Source organism: Mesoplodon bidens, assembly GCF_964165515.1.
Source record: "Mesoplodon bidens genome assembly, chromosome: 13".
Taxonomy (NCBI): domain Eukaryota; kingdom Metazoa; phylum Chordata; class Mammalia; order Artiodactyla; family Ziphiidae; genus Mesoplodon; species Mesoplodon bidens.
This window is the reverse complement of record NC_138169.1, coordinates 22,427,719-22,447,861: the sequence shown is the minus strand read 5'-3', so window position 1 is coordinate 22,447,861 and position 20,143 is coordinate 22,427,719. Positions and strand designations below refer to the sequence as shown.

Here is a 20,143-nt window from a genome sequence, read left to right as displayed (position 1 = left end):
TACAGGAGTTCAGGGATGGGGAGGACGAGTTAAAATTTTTATTTTATACTCTTCTATCTGTTCACATTTTACCATAATATATTTTAACTTTATAATTACAACTAGTTAAACAAAAAAGTATCTCACCATAATCAACCTTTACCCATGACTTTATCTCTGGACTCAAACATCCTAATCCTAAAACCTTCATGTTCACATACTTCAACTCTGACCTGGCTTCTTTCATTTATTCAACTTTTATCCTGATAATCCTAGTTGTATCTCCTTTTAGGGTCTCATCAAAGAGCTACTCTTTTCCTATATATTCTGAGGTTCACTTCTGTTATCTGTTTTGTTTTATTTTCAATTTTTTTATTGTGGTAAAACTTATGTAACATAAAATTTGTTGGTATTTCACCCTTTTTCTCAATGAACATATTCTTCCACCTCCCTATCCTTCCTCCACAGGACAAGCAACATTTCCTGAAAGGACAGCCTTGAAACTGATAGTTACAACCAAGAGGACAATCCAGAATAGGAGATACATACAAAAGATCAGAGTCAGATAGTATATAAGTCAGGTATCAAGTTGTTCTTGAGGGCAAGAGCCAGACTTTGGTTCAGGTTTCTGGGTATTTGGAGACAAGGAAGAAAAAACTTGGATAAGGAATAGGTACCAAGGCATCAATTTAGGAGATTGAACACAAGATAATTGCATCGTTAATATGGAACAACAGCAGTAACAAGAAAGAAAAGAGCTTGCTAATATATACTTTTTTTGCAAAAAGCAGAAGCTGATCTTGGAGTATGGGTGGACCGACCTGACCTGGAAGAGGGAAGCAGGTGGCACTTTGAGAGAAAGGTTGGAGGGCAAGGCAGTTTGTGTCGGGTTCCACTCACCTTCTTTAGGCTTTCTATTAGAAAAAAAAGAATAAGATCTTCCGAGTAGGAATATAAAAACTCCCGAGCCACTCCTAGCGCATGCACGCACACACACAGCACACACAGCACACACACACACACACACACACACACACCTACAGGTAGGAGATCTTTTTTACTGGAATGCATGATATGCTAATGATCTGATAAAACAAGACTACACTGTTATTATTGGGGTAAATATTTCAATACTACCTTTCAGAAACTGACTTTTAAAAAAAGATTAAGCCTCTTGTTTAGGAACATATCTTTTGATGTTTCTGTCTTTACCAAATCCTGGTTTGTATTAGAACTTCTATTTCTGGGGAGATTATTGAGAAAGTTATTGAAAACCAGGCTTAGACACATCTGGAATTTTTCAAATTGTCTCACCCATTTCAGAGTGGTTTTTCGATATAAGTTTGAATGAAGTCCATACTACCTTCAAGCTAAACTCTACTAGGTTCTGTATTTCTTTTTGGATGAATTTGTTACCTTTCTTCCCTCCCTCCCTCCCTCTCTCTCTTCCTTCCTTTCATCCTTCCTCTCTCTTTCTGTGTCTCAATCCTCAGACCCAGGTTTCTTATCCATTTAAATGCATTTTATTATTATTTTGAATTGTACTCTAAGCTTTTTGAGGTAAAACGTTTAAACGGTTTCATATAAAATTAAGACAAAAATACTTACAGGAAACATATTTTATACCTAGAAAGTCCAAATAAGTTGATTAAGATATAGAAAAAATGAGGGTTCAATAAAATAAATAGCATTACACTTAGCAGATATGAAAATTGTGACTGTTACTTGTCATTATGATCTGACTGCTTCAGGAAGCAGAGGTTTTTTTTTTTTTTTTAAGATTTCTTTTTCTTAAGTTGGAACTGATTCTGACACAGAATAGTCACTGTGTTTTAGGATTGAAATTAAAAAATTTTATGTTTGAAATGGTGGTGCTAAAGTTGGTGAGAATTATAAGAAACAACGTTTCCACCTACTTTTTTGGGGGCAGTTGAGAAAGGTTTGTGCGCAGTTTTTTTTTTTTTTAAAGAGATTGTAGTCATAGATGAACCGTATCAGGCTAGCATATGTTGTTATAAAGATACAGATTAGCTTCATCTTTATTTGGCCTTACTAGCTTTGTTCTGTTTCATTGGTTCTAATGTGTCTAAACAAGACACCATATAGAGCTATGGTGTTCTTAGTGGAATGCTATAAAATATTGACATTTTATTATATCTTTCAAATGCTCTATAGATGATAATTACAGAAAATGGTTTTGTGGTACATACTTACAATAAATTAATATAATCAGCACGTGTCCATAAATAAAATAACCCATTTTACCAAGAATGTTGTTGATCTGTTTTCTCAACTTTTCATACTGACATTAGTTTGCTAATTTTTAATTTTTGTTGTCTGGTGCTAGAAGATGAGTGATAGCTCATGCCAAAGATTTTAAAAATTATGAGAGAAAAAGTTTTAAGTAGAGAGAATTATGTATTAACTTAATTTTTCTGTGAATTGAGGAAAGCTGATCACCTTTTAAAAAAATAACAACTTTATTGTGATATTTTTCACATATAAAATTTACCCTGTTAAAGTGTACAATTCAGTGGTTTTTCATTTATTCACTAAATTGTGCAACCACTATCCAATTCCAAATCATTTTAATCTCTCGCCAAAGAAACCCTGTACCCATTAGCAGCCACTCTTCCTTTCTCCTACTGCCCAGACCCTGGCAACCACTCACTAATCGACTTTCTGTCTCTAATCGACTTTTTGCTGGTTCTGGACATTTTATATAAATGGAATCATATAGTATGTGTCACTTTTTTTTTTTTTAGCAGCAGAACATCTGAATCCAAGTCTGGAAACACCAGCATTCTTTTTTTTTTTTTTTTTTTAACATATTTTATTTATTTATTTATACAGCAGGTTCTTATTAGTTATCCATTTTATACATATTAGTGTATATATGTGAATCCCAATCTCCCAGTTCATCCCACCACCACTCCCCCGCTCCCCGCCACTTTGAAACACCAGCATTCTTAACAAAGCAAATTTGAGCAAAACTTCAGTAATATTGCTAGACTGGATTACTCATCCCAGCAGGTGGGATGATACACGAAAGTGTTGATTTGATGATAGATTCATCAACCCAGTAAACAGAACATTTCAAGGAGATGCTCTTTTGTTTAGAATTATTAGTGTTGCAAGAGGGAGGAGGAATACCTGGTGGAATACCTAGTGGAAATGTGAACATGAAAACCCTTTAAGATACTAAATGAAAAAGGAAAATAATTTAAAATAGTATTTGTATATTTTGGTTAAATCTTTAACCCTGTTTTGGTAGTTATTTGCTATTCAACTTTTGTCATTTACAGTATATAGCTAACCCCAGCTACTAACATGGAAAGTCATCCTTTGCACTGTATTCTACGTGCAGAAGACTGCCAATAATTGTGTTAGATGGTATAATTGATAAGAGTGTTTCTGTGGGGGTTGGATCTTCTGAATTACCTTCCATGCAAGTTAGTTTTTGTCTTATATGTGCATTCAGAATAAACAGAAAATTCTTTATGATCTTAATTGCTATTGCTTAATTTGTAATCAGAGTGTCCACTATCTGACCCATTCATTTACCTTTGAAATAGGAGAAAAAGCCCTCTCTTGTTTTTATATGGATGGCCAGATAGACAGCACTTTAAAAATTAGCATATGAATGTTTTGACTATCTCACTTAAGACAGCCTGTCAGTTTGGCAGCTCTGAGCCTGTTATTTCTGTGTCTTCTCTTTTCTCATTTTCATGTTTTGACAAATGAGATTGTACTTTTGACAAGTGATTTGTACTTCATCTAAGGTTTTCAAAGTGTTTTTAATTTATTTATTAAACTATCTTAAAGATCATTTTATCTACCCATTTTTGGGTTAATGTAAGATTCTCTTTAATAGAAATGAAAATAGAAAGTGATAGCACTAGAGTTCTTAAATAAAAAACATTATTGGGGGCTTCCCTGGTGGCGCAGTGGTTGAGAGTCCGCCTGCCGATGCAGGGGACACGGGTTCGTGCCCCGGTCCGGGAAGATCCCACATGCCGTGGAGCGGCTGGGCCCGTGAGCCATGGCCACTGAGCTGCGCGTCTGGAGCCTGTGCTCCGCAATGCGAGAGGCCACAACAGTGAGAGGCCCGCGTACCAAAAAAAAAAAAAAAAAAAAAACATTATTGGGCAATAATTATTTTTCAGGATACTTATTGCTTATTTTTAAGAAGATTATATTTTTTTCTATTAAGCATCTTCAGACTTAGGCCAGGGTGTAGTACTAATTTAACGGGAAAAGCCCCTTCTGGCGTTACCTGGGAGAGTGTATCTTTCAGAGCTGAATGTAATTACAAGCATCCTTTGGTAAATGAATAAATGCCATGCTGAAAATTTTATTGCAAAAGGAAATTCTATGTATTCTTATCATATAACCAACATTAATTTCACTGATTCATTGAATGAGTATTTAATGAGTACTTAATATGTGCTGGGACCTGTTCTAAATACTGGACTTGTGGTGAACAATACAGATATCACTCCCTAGACCTTACATTTTGTTGGGTGACATAGTGACCAGATGCGTAAATAATGCAATTTCAGGGTTTCCCTGGTGGTGCAGTGGTTGAGAGTCCGCCTGCCGATGCAGGGGACACGGGTTCGTGCCCCGGTCCGGGAAGATCCCACATGCCGCAGAGCGGCTGGGCCCGTGAGCCATGGCCACTGGGCCCGTGTGTCTGGAGCCTGTGCTCCGCAACGGGAGAGGTCACAACAGTGAGAGGCCTGCGTACTGCAAAATAAAATAAAATAAAATAAAAAAATAACAATGCAATTTCAAATTGTAATATGTGGTTTGAAGAAAACAAAGCAAAGTAAGAGAGTATGTAGTCAATTTGGGGAGGGTAGTTGATTTTGTTCAGGAGGACTTCCCTGAGGACTTGTTATTTGAAAAGAGACTTGAATATTGAGAAGGAATATCTATTCTGGAGGAAGAGATTTCCAGGCAGACATAACTGTAACTACCAAGGTCATGAAGGAAACAAAAGAAGGCAGGTCTAGCCACAGCACAGTTAAGGAAAAGTATCGGGGGAGTGGGTGGAAGGGGAAGCTGGGACAAAGTGAGAGAGTAGCATTGACATATATACAGTACCAAATGTAAAACAGATAGCTAGTGGGAAGCAGCTGCATAGCACAGGGAGATCAGCTCAGTGCTTTGTGACCACCTAGAGGGGTGGAATAGGGAGGGTGGGAGGGAGGCTTAAGAGGGAGAGGATATGGGGATATATGTATACATATAGCTGATTCACTTTGTTATACAGCAGAAATTAACACAACACACCATTGTAAAGCAATTATACTCCAATAAAGATGTAAAAAAAAAGAAGTATGGTAAGAGATGAGGGTGAAAGGTAGAGGCTAGATGATGTAGGGAGGGCCTTGTGGGATGTGGTAAAGGCTTTGTATTTCTATTCTTTGTGCAAAGGGAAGCCTTAAGCAGGTTTCAGACAGGGAACTGCATGATCTGATTCACATGATTGAAAGATCATCCTGGCTACACAGAGAGACTGGATCCACAGGAAGCAAAGTGAAGCTACTGTAGTAGTCCAGTTGATATTAATGACAACTGTGGCTAAAGAAGAAGGGGTAGAGATGATGTGAAGTTGCAGGATATGAATTAGAATTTGTAGGTAGAGAGCTGAGGACTTGGTATTGGATTAGATGTTGAGGGCGAGGAAAGGAGCGGAATCAGAGGTAACTGTTTAAAGTTTTTGGCTTGAGCTGCTGGAGGAATATTGATGACATTAATTGAGATAAAATAAGACTGAAGAATGACCAGATTCTTGGGGGAAAATCAAGAATTTTGTTGAGATGTCTTAGTGAAGATGTTGAATAGGCAGTTATTTATACAAGTCTGGAGCTCAGAGAGGTAGGAATTTGAGGTATAAATATGGGTGTCATCAATTAAGAGATGGTATTTAGATGCTTGGGACTAGCTGAGATCTGAGGGAGTAATTATAGGCAGAAAAGAGAGCAGAAGAGTGTGCCTTGGAGCTCTCCAGCGTACAAACATATCTGTTCATGCATATATATCCATGCAAGAAAAACTTGTGTCCCAATATAAACAAAATCAAATGTGCCTGTGTGAGTCAGCCACGGTTCTTAGTTGCAAGTAACAGAAAACAACTGTGACTTCTAATCAAAAGGTACCTGGATTTCAGCCATAATGGGCCCACAGTAACTGCTGTATCCTGGTTGCCAGAGCTGGAACCACCACTGTGGCTGGATGTTGTATATGGTGATGAGCTCCATGGCACTGATGACCGTAGCAACCGGATGTTTCTGTGGGTCCTGCTAGAGTAAATTCTCTCTGTCATTATTCTTTGGGTCACTTGCTTCACTTTCAAACTTATGGCAAAAAACTTTGCCAGAGGTATTATGTTTTTATCCCAGCTATCGGGTGGTGGATATCAAGTAATTATCTGACCTCTTTGGTTACTGTCATGAGAGATATTTCCTACATTCCACCAAGACTCAGATAATGGAGAATTCCCCCAAAACAGAGGATGAGAGTTAAGATACCAGGCAGTTCAACAACCATAAACAGGTGTCCATTTGGTGAGTGTGATTCATTTGGTTGCTTATAAATTCATAGCAACAAGTCAGTATAGTGCCTCCAAATGGACCTCAAGAATAATATTTTTTTTCTACTGACTCTTTTCTCAAAGCCTGTTTCCTGCCATAGGATTGAAAAGAGATCTACTTTTCCTGTGTTCCTTTTAAGCATAGCCAGAGAAATATAGCCTCTTTTGGTTAAAAACACACAAGTAAATAAGCCCCCAGTTCAAGCATCTTTATTAAGTAAACCTTAATGTATTAAAACATACATGTAATTACTACCCTTGCACATTCAGGATTCCTTTAAGAAGTTTAATAAACCCAAAGCTGTATATTCTGCCCCAAATATCTGACCACTGAATTTACTCCAGGTAAATTCTCTAAATTTTAACTAAAGATAACATATGCTGAAGTTTCTACCAGATTGATAAATTATGTAATAGAAAAATTACACATGCCCTGTAGCTATGGCTACCTGGTAGAGAGAAGTAACAAGATTGTAGCCCAAAATATTATAGTCCATTGATCTGATCTATATGAGAAAATTGTAACACAGTCATAGTATTCTTCAGATGGAAGATTAGGACTTCCCTGGTGGTGCAGTGGTTAAGAATCTGCCTGCCAATTCAGGGGACACGGGTTCGAGCCCTGGTCTGGGAAGATACCACATGCCGTGGAACAACTAAGCCTGTGCTCCACAACTACTGAGCCTGCGCTCTAGAGCCCAAGAGCCACAACTACTGAGCCCGTATGCTTAGAGCCTGAGCTCTGCAACAAGAGAAGCCACTGCAATGAGAAGCCTGCACACTGCAACGAAGAGTAGCCCCTGCTTGCTGCAACTAGAGAAAGACCATGCACAGCAATGAAGACCCAACACAGCCAAAATAAATAAATAAATACATTAAAAAAAAAAGATTAATTGCTTACCAAAGAGATAACAAAGTATTTCCAGGCTAGTACCCATGTCCTTTAATAAGCTTCATTGGAAAATGACTGAATGCTGGACTTCTTCAGTGAGTGCTAGATTTCGTTGTCTTCCTTCAAAGAGTGCTGAACTTTGTTCTGCCAGACAGTTAAGTTACTTGTAGATTAAATGTGCTTTTTTCAAGATTTGTTTTTAAGCTTTGTTAGGGTGAGTTTACAGTATATTTTAGTTAACCTCTGCTGTTAAGAAATGACTTTTCTGAGGTCTCTACTGAATGTCCCAGGTATTCCCTCCACTCTGGCTATTGGAACTTGAAAGACTTGCAGCCCTAGAGAGTTCTGACAATTGTTCTGCTTACAGCTTCCCTTCACTTAGCCTTGTGGAGTTTTGCCCTACATTGGGCAACGTTGTATTCAACCAGAACTCAAGAAGCCCCTGTGTTGATCTCTGGAGCACCTGTCCACGTAGCCCCCTTAGAGTTCATTTTCTCCATTTCTCTACCTGGAATGTTCCAGCTTCGTTGGCTTCCTCAAACTGATCTCTGTCTCCTCACGACCATTGTGCTCTGCTTGGGATCCCCTTCCTGCTCTGTGGTCCGGAAAGTGCCTCCAGGCAGAAATCCAGGGTGATCATAGGGGTTACCTCATTTGTTTTGCTTCTCTCAAGGTTCATAATACTGTGTGCATATTGTTGTCTGAAACAGTACGCAAACAGTGTTTTTCCTGTATTTTATCCAGTTTTCTAGTTATGCCAGGAGAGTAAGCCTGGTCCCAGTTGCTCTGTTATGAACAGAAATCCCATTAGAAAAATGATTTCACCACTGAAACACATGAAGATCAGTTCTGGCAGCTTGTGGCCCTTAATATATAATCAACACAAAATCCATGGTATGATGAAGAAAGAGAAAAAAATTAGGGTTAGCATAGTAAAACAACCACAATAACAACAATGCTAAACATATAGCATTATATACAGGTTATATTATATATGTGTATAATTACATATATAGTTTCATACTCCCAATAACCATACTTAGATAGTTGCTATGATTATCTCCATTTTACAGAGTTGGAAATTGAGGTACAGAAAAAAGAATTAATCCAGGGTCACACAGCTAGTATATGGTGTATCTAAGGTTTGAACCAGCATTATTAGCCAAATAAAAATTGCTGCCTCAGGAAACTGGGTAGGTCTCCCACCCATCCCAACTGAGCAGTGAATTATGTTGTATTTTTTTCTTTTTACACCAAAGCTTTATACATGTCACCATTATGAGAATGACCCACAAATCTCTTTATAGCTATAGCTGTAGACATAGATATATATCCTTACCTCCAGACAATCCCTCCACCTACCTACTTTACACTCCTGTGTATCTCTTACCACTACCTCAGACCTATAAGTCTCAAACTGAATTCAGTACCTACCTGTTCTTTCTGTGATCCATATTTTAGTTAGTAGGGTATCTCTTTTTCTAAAAGATGATGAAAAATTTGGGGATCATCTTTAAATCCTTCCTTCTCTGTCTCTTTCATGTAACAAGTTCTTAGGACCTGTTCTACTTGTGAAATGTCTCTCAAGAAGGGCCTTTTCCCGCTTATGCTGCCCTAATTCAAGACCTCTTCATCCCTTATTGATCTTTTGTAATAGAAACTTATTTGGCCTTCCTGTCTTTATTGTTCTCATATTCTTCCTGTCCTTCACAGTACTTCCAGAGTTAGCATAAAACTCAAATAGATTTGCTAATGCCTTGATTAAAACCCTGTGCTGCTCATCATTGTATTCTAAGTCAGGGATTAATAACAAGGCTTTGGAGTCTGACTCCAATTTCCTTTCTTCTAGCCATGATTCTTTGGGAATTTACTTAACCCTTTAGCCTTAATTTCCTCTTCTGTAAAATGGGCATAATGATAGTTCCTCCTCATAAAGGTGTTAGGAAGAATCAATGAATAAAAAAAAGATATAAAAGACTTCAATGCTTAGCACATACTCAACAGATGATAGTTATTATTATTATTGTTAAGGTAATAGCATTCACAGCCCTCTAACCTTAAGTCCACTATGCCTTGCCTTGTGTTATATGTGTCAGATCTGTGAGATGACTTGCTAATGTGGCCCATTTTTTCATACGTCCATGTTTTGGCTCATGCTCTTTTCCTTCAGTCTGGCACATTCCTCCCCAAACATTGTCTCAGCTTGTTGAAAGGATACTGTGCCACCTCTTCTGTAAAACCTTTCTCTGTTACCACAGTCAGAATTAATTACTCTTTAGGGCTCCCATAGTCTTAATGAGAGAATATGTCATTAATTATTTCATTCTTTTTTTTTTGCGGTACGCAGGCCTCTCACTGTTGTGGCCTCTCCCGTCGCGGAGCACAGGCTCCTGATGCGCAGGCTCAGAGGCCATGGCTCACGGGCCTAGCCGCTCCGTGGCACGTGGGATCTTCCCAGACCGTGTTCCCTGCATTGGTAGGCAGACTCTCAACCACTGCGCCACCAGGGAAGCCCAGTTATTTCATTCTTTTAGCACTTAGGTTGCGCTAAGAACTTGGGCTCTCAAAGTCAGATGAATGGCAAGATCAGTAGGGTTAGCTGCTATTGTTATTGTTATTGTTATTAGTTGTGTACCTGTCTTCTCCTTCAACCTCACAAGACTGCTCTGTCCTTAAAGGCAAAAATCATCTGATTTATTTTTGTCTCCTCTCACAGTACCTAGTACAGTCCCTTGTATAGAATGAGTACTCAGTCAATATGTGTTGTGTTGAATTTACAGAATTGGGCTTCAGCCTGTCTGACACTGTCTGATATAGTGGAAGGAAGTGAGGTGGATAAAGTTAGAGGTGATTTTCCCTGGATGTTGTAGAACAGTTTACTTCCCAAGGAATGGGAGCATGGTCCTATATCTACTTTGCTGTGTGGCAGAATTCTTATGCAACAAGTTATTTTAGTTTTCTTTTTTTAGCAAAGCAAGGCCTTTAATATTCTGAAAGCACCTAATTGTGTGAAATATCACTAATGAGGCCAAATTTTTTGGTCTCAAATGTGCTTCTATTTTTGTCTCTTTATTTTCTAATATCTCTTTAGATACTTGAAAATAATTTAGATGTCTTTGGGAAAATTAATATATTTTCCAAATACTGTTTCACATTGAGTTTAATATTCTAAAACACAATAAATGTAAATAACTACAAAACTAGCTTTTCTGAGCATTTACCCTGTGATCAATGTCAGACATATCACTCCTTAGGAAATCTTGAAGAAATTCACAACAATGAAAAAAGGTGTGTTTTCTCCATTCATTTCCTCTTTCTTGCTTTTGTTAAGATTTGAATAGACAAGTAGTTATTGAGGAAAATACTGCTTTAATAGACTGTTTTACAGTATCTCCCTTTAGGGAAGTGATTTGCAAAGTGCTATGTTTAAAAATGAAGTGGTACAAATGCCTTTTAGTAGCTGCATATCTGAGAAACTGTGTTCTTACTGTTGACATTGGATCTTTGAAACAATAAGCTAAATTACAACATTTTGAGCTGTGTTAGCTTGGTACCTCTATATAAATAATTTCTAAGGGAGAAAGTATACTGGTATAATAGTAATTCTGTAAATATTTCAGATATAATTACCAAGTCAGTTTGGATTAAGCAAAATAAATAAACAAAGGCACAAAGGAAAAAGCAAGATGCTTTAATATAGTATTCATATTTACAGGCTTCTAGGTAATGGTCTTCTTTCGAGTGGTACCTACTAAATGAAAGCTGAAACACTCACCAGTCAGCAGGGAAAGAAATGCCATATAAATAAGTGACCCAAAGGAAATATACCTAAAAAATTGAAAGCCAGTTTAAAACTTCACTTTGAAGTCTTAGATTATGTCGAAACAAATATATTTCCTCTGTCTCCTTTCTTGTTACAGTCCACTGTTCTCAGACTCCCTCTCCCCCAATTTAAGTAACTTTGTCTTTTATTAAGTCCAACAACATCTGAGCAAGGGAGATTGCTCTTCAGTCCACAGACCATGCGTGGTATGCATATGGATTCACAGATGCCCTCAAAAAACCACCCCATAGATTAGGAACCATGTAGGTCTCTTAATTTACATATGGGAAAGTGAAGCCTTGAGTGGTTAAATCAACAGTCACAAATTATGACTTGCAGATGGAATTTAGACCTACAGGCATGTTTTGTTTGGCCTGTTAGGATGCTTTAAAACTTTTGAGCGAACAATTAAAATCAGGAAAATTTTAGCTTCTCATGAAAATTTAGAGGATCTGGCACTGTTGGACTGATACTCCTGTATGACATCAATTGACTAGCATTATGTAGCATGTAGCAACTCCCTCTTTTACATGATTTATCTTTCTCCAGATTTACAATCCTTACAATTCCCTTTTATCTTACACCTGACTCTGTTTCATTTATTCATGTCATCTGCCTTGCCTTTCTGATAATTTCTGTTGTATAGCAAGTTAGAGGCAGAGTAAAAAATAGAAACTTTTATCTTGACCTCTAAGCAATTGTAGGTTCCTGCCCCCATCACTCAGGCGTTGGTTTTTAAGCCTTGGATTCTAGTCCTCCCATTACCATTGACTTGCTGGGTGGCATTGAAGGGGTCATTTAACTCCTGTGAATTTCAGTTTTGATATCTATCATATCTGTCAAATGGTCATTATAAGTATTTTAATTATGCACATAATTTAAAAATCCAAAGGTTTATATACAAAACAGCCTCATAAAATCATGGTTAATATTTTGTTATATTAGATTGCTTAAAAATGCTGCTTCAGTCATGCCTCTTGACTACTACTGTTAGTACCTTTAATGACCTGCATCCTATAGGATAAAGTCCAAATTTCTTTGCCTTACAGTGTTCCCTACCATTTGGTTCCAACATACCTTGCCAAAGTATCTTTTACTTTATATGGAATGGAATGGAATTTCCCTCATTCATCATTCAATCTCTACCCTCCCTTCATTCTTCTATCCCATAAATATTGAGCACGTCTGCTGTGCCAGGCACTATGCTGGGCACTGAGGATTACAAAGCTGAACAAGACAAAGTTTCTGCCTCTAACATTCTCATTCTTAAGCCTTATATTTTAGGCAGGTCAATATATTTCGTATCTTGAGTACATCTTGTATAGGCTTGCCTCCTTTGCTCACACTATTCTCCCTTTTCTTTTTCTTTCATTATTTCATTCAACAAATATTTGTTGATTGCTTATTGTATCAGGCACTGTTCACTGAGTGTTGGTATTACATAGAGTAAAGTCCCTGCTCCCTTGGAATTTATATTCTTGGGGATATAAGACACTAAATAAATAAAATATATGTCATAAAGGCTATGAAGTAAATGTAGCAGGGTAAGGAAGATAGAAGGTAACAGTCATAGTGCTGTTATTTTAGAAGGAATGATGAGAGACCGCCTTTCTAATATGATATTTGAACTGAAGGAACTAAGGAAGGGATCCAAGAGGGTATCTGGAGGAAGGGTGATTCAGGCAGAGGGTGCAACACATATATGCTTGATATATTCAAGGGACAGTGAGGTGGCCAGTATGGCAGGGTCTGAGAAAAGGAGTGGAAGAGGGGTAAGAGATGAGTTCTGAGAGGTAGACGGGTCCAGATCCTGAAGAGCGTTACTGCCTGTGGTAAGGACCTTGGCTTTTGGCTCTAGAATGAGTTGTATCTCCTCTGAATTTCTACTTCAGATTCCTTTGTGACACCTTCCTTGACCATCCCTGTTTACAATGGTTTCTCCTTCTATCTCCTGGAATGCTACTTACCATGTAATTCATTTGTTTAACTGACCAACGCAATGTCTGATTGTCCTCTTATAGGTCTTCAGCTCTGTCCTAACTTCTTTGTAACTTCCTCTAGCATAGGGACTTAGTTTTATACCTTTCTATCCTACGTGATGTTTTGCACCTAGTTGGGTCTTAATACATGTTTGTTTTGTGAGGCTCCAGCCTCAGATTTCAGCAGTAAGAATTTGAAAGCAATGTCTAAGAAAGAAGTGAAAGGACTTCGTGATAGATTAGACATAGGAATGATGTTAATTAAGGTTTTAGTTTGTGATCCTGGAAGAATAACAGTGCTATGGACAGATACAGGAAAGCTGGGAAGAGAAACTGATTTGGGGGTAGATTGATGAATTTAGTTTGGAATTTATTGAACTTCCATGTTAGTAGGATATCCAAGTTAAGCTGTGCAGAATGATTTGGATATGTTAGGACATATACAGAGTATTGGTGTTATTTGTGACTGCTGCCTGCAGTATGTAATTTCAAGAGCAGGGATAGCCTCTTACTCATATTTCTAGCATCTGGAACAGGGGCTGGCAAATAATAGGTGCTTAAATCATAGGCACTTAATAGTTTTATTGAGCAGAGAGGTAAGGTTGGTGTGTAGCTATGATGCATATCATGGCTTAACTATACTTGTTAATATTATTTTGTAAAAGACAATGATTTCACCGTTGAATTTCAGATTCTTAGGCTTAGAAAAAAATCTCAAAAGTAATTTGTTTTAGTTAACTGTTTTGGGTATTTTAATGATGTTTACAATATATCTGATATAGTTAGTGTCCAATCTGCTTATAATCATCCACATCAGCCAGTCCTGCCAATGCATTATAGAACTCTGACATTAATAAGTTAAATATTGTTGAAACAATGGAGTGATGGTACATCAGTTGCTATTATTATGTTCATCAGTTAGTATTCTAGCAGCTTACACTACCCATTAATTCCCAGCTATCAAACTAGCCTCATGGTGAGAGAAGAATTACTAGACATGTTGGATGACAAATAATAGAATTACATTGTATTTTGTATTTGGAGATGTGTCTCCTTAAATAGGATGGAATCATTTTTATAGAAGCTGAATGAAACTCAATCTTGATAGCAATATTTTTATAATAATAAAATTAGTGCTGAATTTAGAGAAGCAGAGTCTATTCTTGATTTAAATTTTTATTTTGTCTAATATCTTAAATCTTTTTCCTTCAAGTCACACTTTTAGATTATATAGCTTTTTGGTCTAGAAACCTTTTCAATTCCTTTTTTCTCTCGATATAATTCACAAATCTAGATCTTTTGAAATGATTTCCTTATTCCGTAGGTCTATTCTGGCTCTGATTCCTTGGGAGCTGTTAGGTGCCTCTGAAACTGTGTGCTTACTTTTTGCTTTGGAACAGATGTCGTGGCACTAAGACCCAGAAACCATTTGCTCTGTGTGGCTGGAGCTGGGCAGGCTGTGCTCACACTGAAGGGAAGGAAGTCATTAGTGCAGACTGAGCTGTGGAGTTGGGTTCTTGCAGGATTTCCTTCCAGCCTTTCCCCACTAAGGTTCTTGGGAATTAAAAAAAAAAAAAATCTAAACACACAAACCAAGTTTTCCTATTTACAGTGTTCAGGGAAGGTAGGCATTTCGGGAAGGGCAGATCCTTTCCCCAAGCTATCCAAGAAAGAAGAGAAAACAGCGTAAAGAAGCTCTGATTACAGATCTTTGGAATTTTCTTTGCTAAATTTTACAAACGAGAAATACACCCAGAATTTTGGGAATTGCTCCAGGCTGCGCGTGAGGGTTTGATTGCTTGTCTAATCTTTTTTTGAGAAGAGGAGAATTCGCCAAAAGGGGTTTGGATGGCAGGAGCCCGGCTGGGTTCGTGCAGCAGCTTGCGTTCTCCCTCTCTTCTCTGAGGGAGGGTCTTTGCAGCCGGCTTGGAGACCCCCTGCCGCAGGCTCTTTTTCCTGGCGCTGGCCTGAGGGGAAAATGCTCCGCTCTGGCAGGAGTACGCTGGTTGCTGCTGGGACTTCCTAGCCCCGTGGGAAGTGTGTTCGTGGTTTGGGGATACTTTTCATTGAACTGAAGGCGAAAAGACTGGACTCTCCTGGGCTCTTTCCCTTCGCAGTGAATATGGGAAAGAATTAGGGGGTGGGAGGGAGGCAGCATGACTTGCAGTCGCCGCTGCCCTGCATCTGTCCCCAGCCCCCAGCCAGCATCTTGATGTTCCACGTATCGGCTGTACAAATATGATGAAATGGCAGCCCCGGAAGAAGGTAAGTGTCCCGGAGTGGGGACGGGGCCCTGATGCCCGACCCAGGGAGGGGTGACAGGGGGCGGTTGCCCTCGGGTCCCTCCACTCCTTCCGTAGTTTGCTGGACGGGCAGGTCCAAGTAGCTCTGTCCCTTTAGGGACTTACACCAGTCCCTTAGGGGCGGGTTACCAAGTCTGATCTGCGTCCATTGCCCTCTTAAGTTTTTCCTTCTTGGTATGCCCAGACTCTTCAGGGGTGACAGCTCAGACACATCCCTTTGCCTTAGAAGCCCAGTGGAGCCAGCCACACGATTAGCTTTGCAGGAGCCAGCCAAGAGCTGCCAGGGTCTAAGGACTCGGTGGCGCCTTGTCTACGGGGAGCCATTTGGGGTTGTATTCCCGACACATTCCAGTGTCCCCGCAGGTGGGTGTTGTAGCACCTACTTCCCCAAGGGGTTAATAGGCTCTGAGCCCCTGGCAGCCGCTTCCCCAGGGCCCCGCTGGGGGGCGAGCATCCCTAGCACAACCGCCCAGCAGCTGGTTCCTGGGCAGCGGGGGCCGCGGGGCCTCCAGCCTGAGCTCCTGGGGCCGGGCCGGCCGGGCCTTCTGCCCGCGGGGCTCCCGGGCGGCTGCGTGGGCCCGCGCGAGTGCACGCGCCGGCCATTGTCACGGGTGTGTGTCTGTGCGTGGCAGCGTGCACGGGCGTGTGTGCATCGATCGTGGGGAAGAGGGGGAGGGGGCACTTTGCTTTTTGCGAGATTATTTCCTAATATGGCTCCTTTGTTGAGAACTCAAGAAAAAAAAATCCAGTGGTTCTATCAAAATAAATTGCTATTGGTCCCAGAAATAACGTTTCTAAATGTGGGACTGGTCGCTACCCCAGGACGTTCAGGGAGAAAGACAGCTTTCTTCAAGTTGTTGGCGGCTGTAGCTTTGGCTAGGGCTCCCTTTTGCTAACTTGTCTGACTGGCGCTGTTAGGTGAACCCAGTGGTTCACTGCATAGCAGGACTTTTCCCCCCACTTCAAATACCTCATTTGGCCGTGTTTTTTATTGACATTCTTTTGAAGGAAAACAGCGAACTGAACGTGCTGTGCCTCTCCCCAGCCATGACCTGTCTCTGTTAGCAGCTGCCTGGTGTTTTACTTGAACTAGCTAAACTGACTCTTTCTTTGTGGCATGATGTGTGATACCATGTTTTACATCAGAGCTGAAATAGAAATCATGTGTGAAATGCATGAGAAGATATTGTGCATTTGTTTTATTGCTAGAAAATCTAACAAACCCTGCTTCAGTACAGCCTGGTGAATTGAAAGGTTTTCTTTGATATCTAATTTGCTATCTGAAACGAAGTCATTTCTACTGCATTCTGAAGTCAGAATCTCTCATATATTAGTTCTCATAGAGCTTCTTTCAGTGATACTGGTTTCATGTGTTTTAGTTAAGAGATCCATGCGTCTCCCTCCACCACCCATAAAAATCAGAGTTAGGATGAGGAAAACCCATAGAAGAAACCATATAATTAAGAAATTTAAACAGATTTTGTGTATTCCTGGAGCCCTCCCCCCAGTTTCTTCTATATTTGTAAATTGCATATTTATGAGTACTTTTAAGATGTCTGCAAACTATACATTCATAAATGTCTGTTTTTTCTATTTTACCCAATATGCAGTAACTCATGTGGTTATGTCTGTGGAAACCCCTCTGGGTACTGGTATTGCTTGAACCACGGAAGTATTATTCTTGGCAGTCAGGTGGATTTCTGGACTCTGGAAGATTCTGTTTCAAGTGTTAGGATTCACTCTGCAGTATTTACTCACTCTGTGTTGCTTAAATTGCTATACCAGAAGGTTGTGTTTTTTCACTACATTCATAATCCCAAATCATCATGTTATCAGATATAATTCTGCAAAGTTCATACAAGATTAAAAATTAAGCTGAGCCATTAAGTACTGTGTGATTATCTGGTGGTGGCTTGAGAACAATTCTTCCTTCTTCTACATTGGAAACGGAAGCTTCCTTGGAAGAATATTCAACTCCTGTAGGGCACCAGTAAGTCTTTACAAAGATTAGGTTTATTTTTTTACTCTTGCAAGAATACTCACATGATCAGATCATTGCTGTGGTTTCTGGCTGGGTCTGCTAACACATTTGTAGTGGTACAGTCACATGCCATGTGTTTTGTCAAACTGTTTCATAAAAACCATTTACACCACAGATGAAAAGTGATACTACACTGATGTGATTTTAACAAAGCTAAGAAGATCATCCATAGAATGCTGCCCCAAGCAGCATTTGCTATAGCTGGGCTTCATGGCTAGGATTGATGGTAACTTGCTATCATGGTGCCCTGTCAGCCACTACCAGTGCTGGCTTTTGTAAATTCTGGGCTCACTATAAGAGAATGACCATAGGTTCTAGGTTTCTTTGTTTCTAACTGAGCATGCAGCTGGGGTACATGATTGAAGGGGAGTCCTTTACTCTTCTTTCCTCTGCTTATTTGCTGGGTTTAACTAAATACCAAAATTCAAGATGTGGGCTCTGGAGTATTCAATTAGGGTCTGCTACCTTTTTCACAAAGAAACCACCAGAACACGATTAATCATGTTTCACTCTCAGGACCAGTGAGGAGCTTAGTTAGCCATAGCTTTGCTCCCTCATTTCTGGATACTACCACCAAGATGCTCTTCTTCCCTCCCCTTCCTGAAGAAACAGTGATTTTTAACTACCTCTGAATTCCTGGAGCATTTAGAATCTATGCCCTTTTAGGCTGATTGTCCTTTACTGATAGTAAACTTTTTTTATCTTAGCCTCTCAGTCATTCTTCAAGCTCCTTGAGTTCAGGAACCACACTTCACACCTCTTTTATGGTGCCAGGGATGATATAGTTGCTCAGTAAATATTTATTTGATGTAAAAGTAAATAAGAACTATTGCTTTGTAAAACTTGTATTTATTTTTAGGGTGGTGTGATCTTTAAATGTAAAAAGGTTCAGAATGTTTCAGTTGACTCATAGGTATTAGACTGTAGTGGATTATTAAAGAAAATCAGAATATTTTGGCACTCACTTCTAATCTATTGTACACAGCTTTAGGGAGGGGACTGCTACACTTTCCACACAGACTCCGTGGCAGTCATTGTTAAGACACACTATCAGGCTCCAGATCCACTATCATGATCCTTTTATTAACATAACCTATTGGCCTGGCAAAATATACTTTCCCATGTTTTCACGTTAATAGGCTATCATGCAGCACATTATTTTTATCTTGTATTTGCAGAAATGATAGTAATTAAAATGTTCATCTCATAGGAACATGTTTGTTTACAATTCTGAAGTGATTTTTGCTCTTTAAAATCCAAGGATTAGTATCAGATAACACTGTGTAAATAAGACTGCAGTCAAAACCTTCAGGAAAACTGCTGCTGATTGGATTTTTTCATTCCTTATCTAATGTTATTTTACTGTTCACACATAATAAAAGATCATTAATAGGAATATGTCATATAAGCTACATTAATTATGTCATTTGAGAATTATATGATGTATTTATCTTGTTCTACTTGTCACATTAATATAATGTGAATCTGGCTTCTTAAATGACTTCTCTGATAGAGCTTCATTTGTTTCAAAGCTCACTAATAAGGATTGTGTCCTGTAAATTTGTGTCTCAGAATAGCTTATTGCTTTTACAAAAGAGTGTATTTCAAATCCCTGAACTTTTTCTATGATAAAGCATTTTGTTTCTGGATTAGAAAGCTAAGTCTCAAATTTTAATACAGCTATACTAAATTACTTAGTTACCTGCCTAAATGCTGTGCTAGTTGATATTATTATATTATTCACTTTGGACCACAGTTTGTTTATAGTATAAAATTAGACTTAAAAATAAGCATTGTGAACAAAAGAAGTTTTAAAGAGAAGTCTTAGAAATTTCATGATAAAGGTCTTTCTGCAGATCGTCTGTATACCATTCCCAGATCAGTGCAATCTAGAGACCCAGGTTTTGGTTCTGGCAGTTCCCATGACTTGTGTCCTTGGGCATGTCATTTAATCTTTCACATCTGACTCCCCACTGTTATAGTTTAGCACCTCATTATCATTTGCTGGATCTATTGCAAATGGTATCCTAATGATTTTTCTTTTTCTTGTCTCTTTTTTCCTCTAATTTTCCCTTCTTATTCCTTCTAGAGTAATTGTTTAAAGAAACACATGTATTTATTCACCTTCTTAAAACTCTGCCATGTCTTTCCATTGTCTAGTAGATGTCTCCAAAGTGGGGTGAACACACCTTGGGCTAGGGAGTGTGCAAGAAAATGACTGGGTTATGGGGAAATATGAGGACTTCTGTTTTTGTGTATTTTTTAATCTAAAAGAATAAGAAATAAATTAAGCTGTACTCTCAATACAGTTTGCCACTCTTCCCTTGTTTGTTTGGGGGCCACAAGGGGTTCTTAGTGGTGCCCTCTCATTGTTCATGCCAGTCGTTCGTTCACCTTCAGTGTGCTGTGGTGTACTTAGTTTCCATCATAAAAGATCTTGCCTTAAGTGATTAATTTTATTAAAGAGGAGAAGAAAACAGAAGAATGTAGTGTAGGTTATATAGTATAGTGATGAAGAGGATGGG

At 38.9% G+C, this 20,143-nt stretch overlaps 1 protein-coding gene across 3 annotated transcripts in view; it reads left to right on the top strand.

The window, feature by feature from the left end:
- Positions 1–20,143, top strand: part of TTC28 (tetratricopeptide repeat domain 28) — a 598,353-nt gene that overhangs the window by 165,220 nt on the left and 412,990 nt on the right. The window contains exon 1 of one of the 3 annotated variants that reach the window (XM_081252174.1): positions 14,728–15,539. The exons of the other annotated variants lie outside the window; for them this stretch is intronic. Coding sequence (XP_081108300.1) covers positions 15,513–15,539 — 27 coding nt within the window. The 5' untranslated portion in view covers positions 14,728–15,512. Of the gene's footprint in view, positions 1–14,727; positions 15,540–20,143 lie in introns of those variants that run through there. 3 annotated transcript variants of the gene reach the window in all.